This window comes from Leptinotarsa decemlineata, unplaced genomic scaffold (genome assembly GCF_025532065.1).
Source record: "Leptinotarsa decemlineata unplaced genomic scaffold, Ldec_3_MD MMD2_P_RNA_scaffold_1, whole genome shotgun sequence".
In the NCBI taxonomy this organism is placed as follows: domain Eukaryota; kingdom Metazoa; phylum Arthropoda; class Insecta; order Coleoptera; family Chrysomelidae; genus Leptinotarsa; species Leptinotarsa decemlineata.
Genome location: NW_027412523.1, coordinates 5,628,725 through 5,645,521, shown reverse-complemented (window position 1 = coordinate 5,645,521; position 16,797 = coordinate 5,628,725). Strand labels below are relative to the sequence as shown.

General features: G+C 33.6%; 3 protein-coding genes and 1 long non-coding RNA gene across 4 annotated transcripts; 2 read left to right on the top strand and 2 right to left on the bottom strand.

Annotated features, from left to right (window-relative positions):
• The first annotated feature begins 837 nt into the window (after positions 1–837).
• LOC111503943 (coiled-coil domain-containing protein 25) lies at positions 838–2,582 on the top strand. Its single transcript, XM_023158388.2, has 4 exons — positions 838–998; positions 1,055–1,146; positions 1,206–1,464; positions 2,287–2,582. Exons 1-4 carry the CDS (start codon positions 926–928, stop codon positions 2,484–2,486), a joined length of 624 nt encoding a protein of 207 aa, XP_023014156.1. The 5' UTR covers positions 838–925; the 3' UTR covers positions 2,487–2,582.
• A 1,623-nt stretch (positions 2,583–4,205) lies between these two features.
• On the bottom strand, positions 4,206–7,293 carry Tgt (tRNA-guanine transglycosylase). The gene is made up of 6 exons (XM_023158383.2): positions 6,857–7,293; positions 6,714–6,803; positions 6,365–6,657; positions 6,138–6,299; positions 5,002–5,170; positions 4,206–4,780 (listed from the first exon to the last, which is right to left on the bottom strand). The coding sequence occupies exons 1-6, from the start codon at positions 7,052–7,054 to the stop codon at positions 4,436–4,438; spliced, it is 1,257 nt and encodes a 418-aa protein (XP_023014151.2). The 5' UTR covers positions 7,055–7,293; the 3' UTR covers positions 4,206–4,435.
• Positions 7,294–8,296: 1,003 nt separating this feature from the next.
• On the bottom strand, positions 8,297–16,741 carry botv (exostosin like glycosyltransferase 3). The gene is made up of 8 exons (XM_023158391.2): positions 15,591–16,741; positions 14,233–14,501; positions 13,692–13,920; positions 12,299–12,621; positions 11,545–11,868; positions 9,707–10,005; positions 9,294–9,630; positions 8,297–8,527 (listed from the first exon to the last, which is right to left on the bottom strand). The coding sequence occupies exons 1-8, from the start codon at positions 16,522–16,524 to the stop codon at positions 8,423–8,425; spliced, it is 2,820 nt and encodes a 939-aa protein (XP_023014159.1). The 5' UTR covers positions 16,525–16,741; the 3' UTR covers positions 8,297–8,422.
• Positions 11,735–14,502, top strand: LOC141486631 (uncharacterized). Its single transcript, XR_012467959.1, has 2 exons — positions 11,735–11,873; positions 12,301–14,502. It is a non-coding gene; the product is annotated as an uncharacterized lncRNA (long non-coding RNA).
• Positions 16,742–16,797: the final 56 nt, after the last annotated feature.

The window sequence follows — 16,797 nt, the reverse complement described above, 5'->3', positions numbered from 1 at the left end:
ACATATCAACAATTCGTAGGTATCTACTAAATTATGTTGGATTTAAGTAATATCTACTCATCCCTAATGAATAAAACTCTTATCTGAGTGAAAATCACTTCTTATGAAACTGGACAGATAAATAGATTAATAATATATCATCAATGAACTACTGCAGCTTTGTTTTTTCATTAACATCAGTATCACTTCCTTGAAAAATCTAGATGAGATAAAATAACATTGCTCAAATTAGCAAAAATCAGGTTGTTCTTCAAAACAAGAAAATGATGTTTCACATTTCATTTATCATTAACTGATGACTCAGTTAATGCGGATTTTCTTTTTCTATTTGCAATTAATCTACTTTGAAGCGTTGTTTCATTCGTCAGATTGTTTTTTAAATGACCTTCTTTTATCTCTTCTCAATCTTACTTTGTTTATTGTTAATAATGTATTTTGTTATAAATTTATACATGGATTCATTCATTGTATTATGTTTTGATATAGTATTTACTTGATTATCATTTATTGTAGAATTATTACTTTGTATTGTGAATATTAGGATTATTCCTATTCAATAAAGACTACTTACTTACTTACTTATTTTGATTGTCCATAACTCCTCTTCTTACAACAGAAATCATTAAAAGCGTTCATAGTTTGAGATGAGCCATATGCTGTAAATAATTATTGACCTTCCTCAATACTGGTTTTCTGAAAATAATGTATTTTTTACCAATATTTTCTCTAATTTGTAGTTTCAAAAAAAAATTTACCGTTTGAAATTTCATCTGAAAATGAGCTGCCAATGTCGAATATCTTTGATAACTGAGGCCGTTTCCCAGAAGAAGAATTCTGGATTTAACCTTACTATTTATAATAAGCATTTTTATTTATTCTGAATTACCAAGTTTCTATTATTTTTTAGAAAATATATTTTCTCAAAATGGTGTACTATTTTGAGAGTGACGTCGTTTCACCTCCGACATTATTGTTTATGGGATTCGACAAAAATGAAAGTCAGTAAAGAAATAATGGAAATTTTTCAAATGTTGCACTCTTGTTTTTGTTATAGATGAGGATCTCATCAAATGGGGCTGGCCTGAAGATGTGTGGTTTCATGTTGATAAAGTATCCTCGGCTCATGTATACCTGCGATTGAAACAAGTATGTGTTTGGTAGATTAGTTGAATGAAATATATTGGTTTTATTAATAAACATTTCAGGGCCAGACGATAGATGATATCCCTTCAGCAGTACTGGAAGATGCTGCCCAACTTGTGAAAGCAAACAGCATTATGGGAAACAAAATGAATGATGTCGATATTGTTTACACAATGTGGGCTAATTTGAAAAAAACCCCAGGAATGGAAGTCGGTCAAGTTGGTTTCCATAAAGAGAAAGAAGTAAGAAAAATACGAGTAGCAAAAAGGATAAATGAAATAGTAAATAGGCTAAACAAAACGAAGAGGGAAGAGAATCCAGGTGAATCATTTAATTTTCATTTGGGAGAAATAATTTAATGTTTTCATATAAAATTGACATTTCCACTTCACAATTACTTTGATAAAAGGATAAGAATGTTTTTAACGATTCCATTCTGGTTCCAAAGAAACCAAAGTTCAAATTTTTTATGTTTACAAGTTGAAATTTCCAAACCTTTTTTCGAATTTCCTGGATAATAAATTATCTGAATTGATTATCTTCAAAACATAATAGCTTTATTATTGATCATTAATGATTGAGTTGTTCATTTATTTCATCGTAATTGATATTATTGATTTAAAACACATTTCTTCCCACATATGAGCTGGAGGTAAAACAAAATATGTGGCCATATTGAAGGAATCGGCCAATTCATGAGGGACAGCTGTGATAAACCTATTTAGCAACATCATTAACAAAAAAAGTATACCAAAGCTTCATTTCTATCAGAGTAAATTGTTTTAATTTGGAAATCAGGATCTATATAAAATTCAGACACACCAATCTTGGTGTGTGTTGATATGATCCAGATATACCATATCTCACCCAATACTCTCAACTTCTTTGGTACTGAATATAACTGAAAATTTATCCCAACACCAAACTGTTATTTTTAACACCTCGTCACGTGTTTCAATCACCAAGTGATCATCTTCAAAAGGGAGATTACTTTTGATTTTCACCTCAGATACGTAAATTGGTTTATCTGATGGATTAATTAAGAATGTTTATGTCACTGAGAAGTCTAATATCTCCATCATTCTATTAGATTCACCCAAAATAAAATATTGAGGAGATTTCTTCAATTGAAGTTTTGTGTAGATTTTAGAGCAGAGAGAGAAAAAAGGGATAGGCTGGAGAGGGAAGACAAGAAAAAATTACTTAGGGAGCAGAAGAGAAAGGAAGAAGAAGAGGAAAAGAAAAGGAAAGAAGATGCCGAACTGCGCAGCTACAACTCTCTTATGAACTCTGAAAATATGGACAAATATGATGATGGGAATGATTCGGACGATTTCATGTAGGCATGAGGAGTGTGAGCGTTATACAAAATGATTTTTCTACTGAAATCATAACATGAACTTGTTTGTAATGAATAAATAAAACTGTTTTTAACATTAGTGGTAGGAAGAATGCAAAGTATGTTATTGAAGATATCCCAAGCATTTTTCTCTCCATCAGTCCAACAAAGAAAATCGTCTAAATGTAATTTGAAGTATATTTCAATTTGTGTAGAAGCGGCCTGCAGTTATTTCAAAAATTCATTTAAAATATCCCAAATAACAATTTCCTTTTTAGACTTTCTACTGAAAACAGAACCCCCTTTAGAGTAGAATAAATAATGATGTCGAGAGTATTTCATAGGTTGAAGTACGGTAGATTCAAATTTATTAAAACAATAGAATTTGTCCACTGATAATTGTTGTAATTTATTTATTTTGACTCACCATATAGATGTTTGAAAGAGCAGTGTCAAACTTTAAGAGAGAGGTCATATATATTATTTTTCTTTTGTAATTGAAGTATTGTGTTCTATTCTTGTACTTTACATACATTAAAAGTTGAATTGGACTTTTTCGAACATTTCTACATAAATATAACTAGAGTTTTTTCCCAACACGAAACTATTATTTTAACAGCTCGATACGTTTTTCGATCACCAAGTGATCATCTTCAAGAGAAAGATCAAACTCTACATACCCAGAACTAGAAACACACAAAGTAGATTAAATATATATGGACCCAAAACAAAAACAGAAGTATTTGGCCACAAAAATGACGATACATAAAAATCAACCTTTCAATGATTTTATGTTTTCTAAATCTTGTAAAATATGCCACAATAATAAAAAGTCAATTCACTCCGTTACTGCTAGTGAAGTCCATTCAGCTCAGTTTCTTAACTAAAACGGATTATTTGATATTCCTTTTTCTTGAATGTCTTATGTCTCGGATGAGTATATTTATTAACAAATCATCTATTAGCTTGATTTAATATTTCTAGGACTATTCAGGGTTTTCAAACATGTAAACATTAAAGTTATATAAAGAAATGCAAGCTGAAAAGTTACAATGAAATATAACATTTAGAAGAAGGTAAAAAGAAACCCAGTACGTTAAAAAATAAAATAGTTTTTGAAATCAGAAACAGATTATTTTTCAATAAAGATCAACCATTTTGAAGAAAGCGCTAACTAAATATGTGAACTTATTGTATAATTTCTTGTTTTATAGGCAAAAGTTCAGATCTTCGATTGACGACTTGTTTATTTTGTGGAAATTCATGTTCACTGAGGATACACTACAAAAACACACTTTTGTCTATTTTCCACTATATTTCTTTATTGTTGACCGGTTTCGGCTATTATACCATTTTCAAAATGGTATAATAGCCGATTCGGCTAATAGCCGAAACCGGTTTCGGCTATTATACCATTTTCAAAATGGTATAATAGCCGATTCGGCTAATAGCCGAAACCGGTCAACAATAAAGAAATATAGTGGAAAATAGACAAAAGTGTGTTTTTGTAGTGTATCCTCAGTCAAAAGTTCAGAGATGCAAGTATTTTTTTCTTCAGAAATTAGAAGTTACTTTTTATGTTGCACATCGTTGACAATCTGTTTGTAGAATGTAAAAAATCTAAGAATCATTTCAACTTTCTTCCAAAATAAGTAGTTTTCGATAAGAGCCTAGCAAAATCATTTCAGTTAGAACAGAACCACCACCTGGTGAATAATACACATTTTTATAAAAAAATTTAATGGTAAAATAAATTAGGATGGTATCTTTGGTCACATGATATTATTCTAATGACTGATTTTGTAAAGGAATGTTTGTGAAAATAAATAAGGTAAACAGTGAAAATTGGTAACGAAAGGTACATGTACCTTCAAATAAATAAAGACTAACTTGCTACACTGTTCAAAAATAAAATAATGGAAACTTTGACGTAGAAAACATTTTGAATTCAAATCACAGCAATTCCATATTCACCGCACTCAAAGAATCTTTTATCCAGCTCGGATAGTTCTTGTCAGGATACAGTTTCAACATGAAGTTTTGCACAAAGTCCGGAAACCGGTTTTCACTAACACTGTCCCGTATTTCCTGCATGAGCCTCATTTGGAAAGCTACGTTATGTTCTGACAACAAATGACAGGCTACTGGTAGTTGTGTCACTACTCCGTGCAAGTAGGCCCTGGTGTAGTTTTTGCAGGTGTTGCACCAACACTCTGGATCTATGGGCCCAAAGTCTTTGGCGTATTTTGCTTTCCTCAGGTTTAACTGTCCAATCGATAACAAGGCACAACCAAATCTCTGTAAAGAATAGGGAAAAACATTTTTCTGACCTGTCTTGATCCAGTCAAACATTTGATACAATCAAATTTGTCATTTTATTTTAAATTTATCGATCTGATACATCTAAGGAAAAATATTTTTACTGAAGTTTTTTGTAGATTTCAGAGCAGAGGAAGAGATAAAGGTAGTCTGAAAAATTTAAAATCTCAAGAATAAAACCAAAAAATATTTAAACTTACTGCAGTTCTTGTAGGGAAAACACAGTCAAACATATCCACGCCCAAAGCAGAACATACAACTAAATCAACTGCAAATCCAACGCCCATAAGATACCGTGGTTTCTCTTTAGGTAGCAAATCTGTACACAAATGTACAACTTTCCAGAAGTCATCTTTGCTTTCTCCACCACTGTGAAACAAACAAAAACACTTTTACTGTATAAACAAATTTAACATACTTGATGAAAATCCATTATAACGTACCAAAACAACACTAGTGCAGTGATAATCCCACTTATTTAAATCAATCGTTGACAAACTTCACATATCCACTATCTTAAACTTGTGGAAAAACCAAAGAAGTTTCAAAACTTGTCAAATTTTTGTAACGAGAACAATCAAGTTTGCAACTCTTTTTGAGTACATAAATCTGCATTACATTAGAAAAAACCATAATCGAGAGGTTTCTGAAAGATTAATTTAAATATAACAATTTCTCACATGGAAAAGTATTAAAGTTGATATTTTTGTGAACAACTGTTCAAAATTTTATTTTTGACATTCTCCTTATGAATGTAATATTAAATTTCCACAAAGTTAAATACTCTGCTGTCCAACAAAGGGTATCGTTTCACTTTGTATCAAATGAAAGAAAATCTAGATTTTTCCATGAAAGTATTGAAAACAGATTTGGAGAACTAAGAAGTTTTTGATCTCAATCGGATGTTACAGGGGGGGCAGTTGGGGTTGTTAAATCCACGCCCATTATCTCTGTATATTCTAGTTTAGATTGGCTAGAAAAAAAGGTTTATCGCAGCAGATTCACGTGTTAATATGACAAAACTTTATAGGTTTCTGTAGTGATACTGAATGGGGTAAGAGTCGTATATCCTTTCGGAGCAGATACACACACACCTCAGGATGAGGTGAGAGACTGTCACTTTCACAGTAGAAACCTAATCTGGGAGAGATTATCTAATGCTCCTGCTGAAAATTATTCGTCCATTCTGTTACGAAAATTATAGATTTACAAGAATGATGTAAATCTGACTTTTTGACTATCATTCATTAAACAGCTTACGCAACCATTGATTGCCAAACCTCAGAATGCCCCATTTCTCTTAAAAACATCATTTATGGAGTGATATAATACTAACCTCAAACCTCCTATTGCAAAGCCATTGACACTTCGTTTAATTAATTCATTTGCACTTATTATTCTTAGATCTTTATAGAGAGTCCCTTGGACAATAGGAAATATATTTTGTGTGTCTGGATTTTGATGAGCTTTTATGCATCTATCCAACCACCTGGTAGTCCTAAAACACAATTGATAAAGTTGTTACATCAATTAAATTTACCTACACATGGTTATATTTTTTACCTAAGAACCGATTCTTTTACTCGGTTTTCATCTGGAGAGGTTGTTTTTATTACATCATCCAGTTGCATGATGATATCTGCTCCAATTGCATTCTGAATTTCAATGGAATGCTCAGGAGTTAGCATGACTTCAGCTTTTTGTTGATTCAATGACTGAAACTTGACACCTTCTTCAGTTATTTCTGCTAATTTCAGGAGGGAAACCATTTGAAACCCTCCAGAATCTGTCAAAAGGGGTCTATCCCAGTTCATGAATTTGTGGAGTCCTCCTGCTTTTCTCAGAACTTCTGCACCCTAAAAAATGTCCAACTTATATCTCTTTCAAATATTCTTCGATTGAATGTACTTACTGGCTTGGTTCCCAAATGATAAGTATTAGCCAACATTATTTGTAACCCCATTTTTTCCAGTTGTTCTGGTAACATTCCTTTGAGAGTTCCCTGAAATAATTAATACAGTTTCCAAGGACATTTTGAATGAACATTATTATTACCTGTGTTCCTACAGGCATGAATACTGGAGTGTCAACGACACCATGTGGTAAAGTCATTTTCCCTACTCGAGCTTTGGATGTTTTACATTCTGATAAAATATTGAAAACAAGAGGTTTATTGCCCGACATGTTAGTAGTGAATAACCTATTGAATGTATTGCAATATTGAAGGTTATAAGTAAAATTTCTTGAGAGCATGTGCCTTGTAATTATGAGGAATTAGCTGAAATGATGTGCATAATGCATCCTATGCCTAGTTTTGTGTGTATTCATTCTTCATCAATAATTTTATTCGTTTTAATATTTACGGAATTTAAAATAGGTACAAACAACTATTCTTATATTTCATTCATGCAACTGCAAAATGCAGTTTTTTTATTTGTTGGTGCCACTGACGTCATAATATGGACACAGAATATCGGAACTACCTCCGATATTGTATGATTACTGAATCACCGTGTAGAAGTAAACACGGTGATTGAAGAGAGAGTGCAAGGTTACAACAACATAGTTTTGTGATCTGTGACCTACTCCAACAACTGAAAAAGGATGGAAAGATCCACGTTTTGGTATTTCATAATTATCAGTTTAATGGTCCTCTTGAAAATGATCACTTGGTGATAGAAACACGTACCTGAACATCAGATTTGACGTCATGATGTTTTACGTGTTGCATACTTTCATCGAAAAAAATTTCAATTTTTTGTTGCAGCAGTCCTGAATAAATCGTCAGTACCAAAAAAAATACTACTAAAATGATTTACTATACTTTATTTCATTAGACAATTATTTCATTATTGTTCGATTGGACACATAATACTGACTACCCAGTATGCAACCCATATTACGTATGACGTAGCACAAGCCTATTCTTTTGGGCAGTGACGTCATTTCCAAAACTTCGTGTGATCCGGAGTGTATGTATTATAAAACTTTTGTAACGGTCAGTCCATATTGATATCTCTATGATTGAGACAGAATTGATGTTGATTAAGATTAAACTTTTTATCCTTCTCTTGAAAATGATCACTTGGTGATTGAAATATGTGTCGAGTAATGTTATAATGTGGTTATATTTCGTTTAATTGGGTATGTTGGAGGACACGTACTTAACCACTAGTTCCACAACTTTATTCAAATGAGGTACTGTATCCTTGGATACATCTGGGAAGACCTATAATACTTCTCATTAATATATTCTTCGAGAAATAGTAAACATGTACAACAGAGGTAATAAAACCCTTAGTTCACAATTGATCCTGACAAATCCTTCCATCAGAGGAATAGAAAAGCGAAGAGACCAAATGTTTAAAATTTCAAGTGGTAGCAATATTTTTTCAGGATGGGAGTTAATATAAAAAAAGTCTTGTTAACAACGTTTATTTTATTTACACACTTGATACAAAAAATGGCACAATAAAAACATTAAAAAAGTCTTAATGAGTTATCACAATTTATATTGATTAAAAATATACAAATAAATAAAACTTGTAACTTAAAAACTTTTGTAAGAAAATATACAAATTGTACAGAACCTGTTGAGAAATGACTTGATATTGGTGATCCTCAAATGAATTTAAAGCATTTTTGTTTGTCGTGGGGAATCCTCGTCTTGAATAATATCGAATCCGCCCTATATTGGGTGTTCAGTAGAGGAGTATACCCAAAAACCTATAAAGAATATTGAAATATAAATTTGGGCAGTGGTGTTGAATATAAAATATTTCTTGTTGTTTTTCTAATTTTTCAACCTTCTACAATAAAAAAATAAACAAAGCGTATTAAGGCCAAGTTGAAAAGTTCACTCTGAAAAGTTACTACATAATATAAACCACTGACGAGTCCAATCAGGCAGTAAATTGTGTTAATACATTTTGTTTACAAATTACATATTTGATGAAAACATGAATTTGTATATATTTTTTAGGTTTCGTAAACTGAAAGGAATTACTTTCCGAAACGCTGACCATCTTACAAAAAGCTGAGTATATAAATTCAATTTTCACATTAAATTACTCAACTTATGTCAAATTACTGACCAATTGGACTCTACAGCCGTTTATATCAAGCAGAAACTTTTCAGTTAGCCCTTCAGCAGATTCTTTGGTAATTTTTCAGACTATGAAAGGCTGAAAACTTTAAAAACGGCAATAAACACAAAATGACTTTCAAAGAATATAGAATATTGTTTTGGGAGCTCATTAAGTATGGTGAAGATCATTACTATGAAATAAGCTGTATTTTTATATCTATTTGAATGAATTTTACTAATTAACGATCCAGAAAATGATTTATCAATTTGTTCTGCAATGCAGCTAAGAAATAATAATATCTTCAGAAGTCTCGTTCCTCGTCTATATTTGCCAAGGAATTGGGCAACAAAGATTATAAGAAAATAATACAGAATGAAGACAATCCTGAAAATTCCTGTACTGACCTGTGAGAAGAAGTTGATGCACTTATGCCTCTCCTGGAAATGTGTGTCGTCCTCAGACAAGCTCTGAGGACAGCCGGGGCATCGGAATGTCCACCGCGAAGTAACTTTTACAGGAGGCTTTCTGGTGACGTGGCTGACCAAGAAATTCATGGCGATGTCTTCACAGTTCATGTACTCGTCTACCTTGTCCCTGATGGCCTGCGGCAGCCACTTCCAGTAGAGGTGGAGGTAGTGACGGTGCAGAAAGGCTGCCCCTGTCAGCACCATGCTCAGCTCGCAGCTGTAGTTCGAGTTGTACAACCAACTAGTTTTGGTATTCAGGTCCCAGGCGTGGTATCTGGAAGCAAAATGTAATGTGTTTCAGAAACACTTCAACATTGACCCGCTTGAAAACACACACGGTTCATAATTACCTTCCAGGAAAACCAACAATCCTATCCCTGTGCTCTCTCCACACTCTGAAGCCGAAGAGTATTTCGTCGTGCCTCAAATGGGCATCGTCATCCACCGACAGAATCGCTTCAGTCTTTAAATTGTCCAGCGGCAAGAATCTGTTGTTCAACGAATTTCTGGCAGCTTTGATAATATGCACCGGAGCGCCGATATCAGGCCATCTCAGTTCTGCGCTGGGAGGTCTCGGAGAGTTCCACACGACCACTACCGAGTTTAGGTAAGGTAGTCCCCTCAAACGGGCTATGGAATCGAGCAAGACCTTGAGAAAAAACGTCAGTCAAAAAGTTATGATCCCATTCAATGAATTACTACACTTTCGCCTATTTTCAACCGAAAATGAGAAAATATATAGGTTGAAACTGATTAAAACTCACAGGAAGTTGAACCATAATTGAAAAAAAATTAATACAAAATATTAATTTCCAAAATAAAAAAAAAATATGAGGATTCTTTCTTATAATTTGTTTCTTCTTTGGAATCATCTCGTATTCATGGTGATACGTGAAGATATCTTGTGGGGTTCCGCAAGGTTCATTACTCGGTCCACTACTGTTCCTGCTCTTCATAAATGACTTATCTCTCATCAATACGAAAGGAAAAATAACTCTATTTGTTGATGACACTACTATTGTTTGGCACTCAAAAGACAATACTGAACTATATAATAATATTTCGGTTGATCTAGACATCGTTAAAAAGTGGTGTGATGCTAACAGACTGGCATTCAATACCACAAAAACCTGCATACTAACCTTTAAATGTATATTAAATGAAATTTTTCTAGGGAATACTTTAATTAGCTCCGTCTCATCAAGTAAATTCTTGGGTTTGCATATAGATAATAATCTATCCTTTGATATCCACATCTCTAATCTATGTAATAGGATGGCTTCGGGATGCTATGTTTTAAGGGTTATTACCAGAGAACTCAACTTGCAAGCTGCAAGAACAGTCTATTTTGCGGTAATAGAATCCCGCCTAAGATATGGAATTTGTTTCTGGGGTAATGCTTCTCAGTTCTTGTTACAGTCTGTGTTTATCTTACAAAAGAGAGCGGTTAGATATATTTGTAAGGCAAAACCGAGAGATTGCTGTAAACCCCTGTTTATTGATCAAAAAATCTTGACTCTGACATGCATTTTTATCCTTGAAAGTGTGTGTATGATGCACAAAAAATTTAATACTACCAGTGATTCAACAAACTCTTATAATACTAGGCACACATTAATAAAAAAATGCATAATATACAATGCAAGGAAAATGTTCAACAATCATTTGCCAGTATATCTTTGCTCCACTTCTTCATATAAAAATTTTCGAAGTGCTGTAAAATGTTTTTTGCTAAATAAAGCTTTTTATACTTTAGACGAATATTATAATGAAGATTTTGACTAACATTGCAATCACTTGCATACGCACTTTATATTATTTTACTTGGTTTTATTATTTTAAGGTGTTTATTTAATTTTGAATTGATCCCTTTGTGTTACATATGTATATGTGTGTGTGTATATATAGATATATGTGTACATACATAAATGTATTTCTAAACTTTGTTAACAAGAATTCTGTTCTTTGGACAATAAAGTTCTTTCTCTCTCTCTCTCTATACGTTCAGACATGTTTATTGTTACAGAAAGTTTGTATTTTCTGACTGGTAAAACGAAGTTCTAGTTAAATATGAGAAAATTGGATAATACACCAATGCAGGTGAAAAAAAATTATCCAGTAACAGATAAATATGATAGTAGATCAACCTGGCAGCATCCTCAATTCCAATTTTACTTTTTCAACTCACCTGCTCCCTCTCATAAGTCAGCAGAATAACGGTGAACTGTTCCCTTGGCGAATTTCCTCCGAGGGCTTCGGAAAACTCCTTACCAGCTCCTCCTTGTCCTTGACCGATGGGTCTGAAGCCCCTACCCGAACCGATGAATTTTGCATCTGAAGACATAACGGGGTCCATGGGCAGTGCAGGATACAGGTGGAATGGATCGCCCCAGTCGTTCCAAATTTCATAGCCCTGCACCAACGATAAGCTATAGTTTCGCCTGAAAGATGGACTGTCGAAAGGGGGCTCCATAGGACCGAGACTCTCTTCTTGTTCAATGTCACTGGCAACCTAAGGTACAGATAAAAACAAGGTTAATTTATGCTTTATACATATTTTGTTAGGTCTAAACGGGCATAAGGCTGGTTATTTTGGTTTTTCAACCTCATTGAATTTACGTTATTCGAATGGATAACAACTCATCTCCAAAAAGATTATTTTGATAATCAATATAACATACTGTTTGGCTATCAAGTTTAAATTTCATATCAACAATAGACTTAAGGCCATTTGTAATAAATAGTAATAATACTATTAGGTCAGGAAAGTATACTGTTTACTGGGATTATTTTCAATCATTCATTATGTTTAAAAGAGGTTACTCTGCAGAGAAATATTCAAGTAACACAATAAACTACTTCCTTATTTGCCTAATACTGTCATGTAAACTTGAGGCTTACAGAATCAGGAAAATTTCAGTTAACTTTAGAGTCATACTTACAGGAACCTGTATCGGCTGGAAGGTATCGTTGAAGACGCTAACGGCAAGGAAAGTGTCGGCGGGCAGCGCCGGTATGTTAAGTCGATCCCTGAATACTGCCACGATGGTATCCAGAGTGCTTTGCACCGAGGCCAGGTACCGCTCCCACACTAGCCGCCCCTGCCGCCGCAGCAGGAGCACGTCTTCATCGGGGATGGCACGCAGGAGAAAGTGAAGTTCAGTTATACGTGTTCTGGGTAGAAACAAGGCGACACGTCTCCACTGGATCACCTCGTCGTAGGCGAGTTTTATCTGGTCTCCCCCTAAGACAACCGGAATTGCTCCTGTAAACACACAAATACACTAAAACATATGTTTGATTGCGCTTGACAATTTTTTTTGATGACTTCCATTGTCTGAAAAGATGTTAACAGATTTTAAAACTATTAACAAGATTAAATTCCGCACTGCTATTCATAACCTCACTTTGAGATTCCAAAATCAGTTCCACCAACAAAACAAACCATCTCACTTCCGGACTTTTTCTCTCATATTAAACACCTTGTCTTCAAAATAGGATTCCAAATTCACTCAAAAATTACCATCTGAATAAATTCAAAGCATTTATCAGAAATTATTTATTAGCCAATAAAATATTTGCTATTTTAGGTTTCAGGCATGAATTTATTCAAATTGGTCCAAACGAGAAGACAAAATTATTATTATTATTATCGTTTCGAGTATTGTGTGGGGGCGCACCATCTTGTTGAAAAATCACTCTATAGCGATCCGCTAAGTTGAGATTATCAAAAACTCTTCCAGAATGGTTCTGGAAAACTCCTGATAATGGTCACCTGTTAAGTAGAGAAGTATAAAGCCACAACCTTTTTTCCAATTGTTGTATACAAATTGGACAAGAAAAAGTTTCCGTCTAATTCAATGTTCATATTTGAAGACAATTTGTTCAGATAGACAGATTATATTCATAAGAAACTTATGAATATGATGTATACATTTTCATGAAGAATTTTCATTGATATTTTTCGGTTTTCATTCAGTACTATGCTCTTAATATATTAATGAGGAAGTAGAAAGACAATAATAATTCATTTTTTATATGAATTCAGTTATTTTGAGAGGACTTCTTCCTCCAGTTTGTATCTGAAAGTTACTTCTTTGAATGACCTACAATCTTTGTAAAGAGCTAAATTTGAAATTAATTACCTTCTTCCTTTTTTTGGAAGATACCCACTTTTTTTGGATAAAAATGAAGAAGTAGAAAGCTAAAGCCATTCTTTCACAAAAAAAAAATTAAATTAGATTTCCCTAAAAATAAATCTTTTTCAGTATATCAACGAAGTAATCTGTAACATTCTCTAGTGTGTTTAGAAAAAAAGATTTCATAATTCCTTACCAGATCTCAGTGATTCATAAACCCGAGCTTGGAGCAAAGGAGTCGACAGAAGATCCATATGACCAGGCGCAAATATCAAAACAAATGTAGAATCCTTCAGGACAGCTCTACGACTGCTATCCGTTCCACATAAAGCCCAATCTTGAGTTCCAGTATTGATGGTATTATCACTTGCAGGATTACATATGAACTCAAACAGGAATTTGTCTGAGGTCCCACTTTTGGACAGCTGCAAGGAAATTAACCAATTAAACAATCTATCACCCAATAAACGTTTGTTTACATCTGCTATCATAATCCCATACAATTTATGTTGTCAAGTGGATAATACATATAATTATCATTATTATTAAACAAAAATGTATCTGTCTATAAACGACACAACCTACACCGATAAAGTTCTTTAGATAATACAGTTTTTATATCTCTTACATTTATGTACAATGGGACCTAATACTTATCCCAGAGAAAGTTCTTGTGAAAAATGTACATAATTGATGTTTTCTCTCCTTCACAATTTTCGCTTCAATGGCTTGCTTACCTGTAACAAATGATCAATCACAAACTTGTCCAATTCTGAACCGCTCTCTTCCAAATCATCAAATATTTTGGGTTTTGGTGAGGGAGCTTTTTGAAGAGGCTTCATTTCCCCCTGGAAAGTGAGAAGGTACTTTCTACGAGACGGCAGCATGGGGGCACACTCTTGCCAGACGTCACCGCCTGGCGGTCCAAGGACGGGAGAGATAATGAGATCAAAACCTGGCCTGTAGAGATCTTGAGTGAATGTTGATTGGACTAAGATTGCACGACCTGCAATTTTTCAATAATGAGATCAACTGATTCTGCAACAGCAATATATCAAAAAATATAACTATTTGTTTTATTTATCTGTATCGCAGAAAATTCTGAAAACGTGAAAATTTCACCAAAAGGGTAATAAAATTTATTATTTATTCAAACAACAATACTCTAATAACATACTAAGGCAATGTTAGCGAGGATTTAAGGAAACTATAGTATAGTTCTGAGATCCTTTCAGTTTCCTTTGAGAATTAAATTGAAATCAAATGTTAGAATATAAATTGAATAATACTGCAAATGAGTATTTGTATTATTATTTATTTATTATTTGTTCAATTACAATGAAGTAAAATGCCCAGATGAGCGTAGAACAGTATTTTATCAATACTGCAGGAGAAACGTGGAATGGTTTGATGAATTCAAAAAACTAATTTAATGACAAACGACTCAGACTCTAAAGAGTCATTTTGCATATGTAAAAAGATATCGATATTGAATAATGTTTCCTAGACAGATTCTCAAAGCATCTTTATGATAGAAATATTTTAACAAAATGTCAACATGGTTTCTGTAAAAACAAATCAATTTCAATTACTGTTTTCTCATTTTAAGTAAATACCTTAAATGACGGGAAAGAAAGGCTTCGGCTTTCTATTTCTGCATCTTGATGCAGGAAAATTAATCTCCCTTAAACATATACTCCTTTCAATTTAAACCTTAAATGATAATGAGGTGCGAGAGTGTCTTATTAAGATCGCAAACATTTTCAAGAAAAACATTAAGACTTTTCTATTACAAAACTGGTTTCATTAGCTGTTTGACTTTATTTAGTTTCACCAACAATATACATTGTCGGAGATGTTTAATGTAATCTGTAAATGATAATTTTTTTTTAAATTTATTTTTCATTTAATTATTTTCATTTCTGCTGCTCTTGAAAATTGACATAATTTTTATGAATATCTCTTTTGAACGATAATTGTCAAATCCTGTCAAAAATCTATTGCCCCTCAGAAAGAAAGTAAGCGTTCATTTATAAAATTCAAACAACTAGTTGAAAATTATGTTCAATGAATATAATGAGTAATTTAAAATTACCAGTGTCAATTGAGGAAAAAACATCTCCCGAAACGGCAGTGAGATCTCTTCTAGCCAAGTTCAGCAAAACATGGTTTCTGCCATCCCCTCCCCAAAATGGCAGCCTTTTGAGAGCATCAGAATCCAAAGGGGGCAAATTCAGATGATTTCCCACGTTTTCGCTCACATCGTCAGTGTCTTTCAAAGCTTCGCCAACCAACACCAAGTAAATGCAAGCCTCCTTAGGGTCATTAGTCAAGTGAGGGTTATAGCCTAGAGTTTGTTTGAGGGTGGTTTTCAAAAACCCATCCACGTCCCATCCGTCGTGCATGACAGGAAACTGATCAGGGTCATAGAGGTACACTGGGAAACCTGAAGTTAACGAACATCGTGAATGATCAAAGCAGTTGAACATTCGACATCTTTTCGATCTGTTCCTTGGAATCGAAGGCAAAACGGCGGGCTGAGTATCGGCGGTGAGCTTCTTGGGCAGTGCTAAGTCAGGAGTGTTTTGTTGTAAAGCCTCTTGTTGTGCTACTTGGGCTTGTTCCACAGAGATTTTCAATCTGTTCAAATTAGTTTGTTGGTGAGACAGCTCCTGTTTCAATTCTTCTATATTCTTGAGGTAACTCTGGATTTCTTGTTTGTATTGTTGTCGTTTTTTCTCGATATCTCGCAATTCACTCAATACCGAACCCCTAATTCTGAGTAATTCTTCTACGCCTACTCTTAAATCAGACTCTTTGAAAGCGTACAATTCTTCGGGAAGGTCTTGGTGCGAATGTGCGCTGTGCTCAATGAGGTAGGAACTTCTTTCTACTTTGGACAAGTAAAAATGTGTGATGAGAGGTGTAAATATTAGAATGGCTAGGACCATTACAACTATTCGAGACAGCTTCACATGACCCAACCAGCTGCACAGATCCCGACCAGTCTCGGGATTCAATACAACCATTTTTGATGAATTTTCCAAAAGTTTTTCCCAAACTTCAGGTATTTATAGACATTATTATTATTTTTCATTCATCAACAAAAATAGTAATAATAGTAATATATCTCAAAATAGTATTAGATATACAAAAAAGTTTTAAGGACCATGAAATGATCCATATTTAAATGAATAGAATGAAACATGTCTATTCACAAATGAAACTACTACAATTTTTTTTTCAATTTTAAACTTGTCTGAAGTTAGGGAGAGGCAAGATCTTCTCAATTTATATTATGT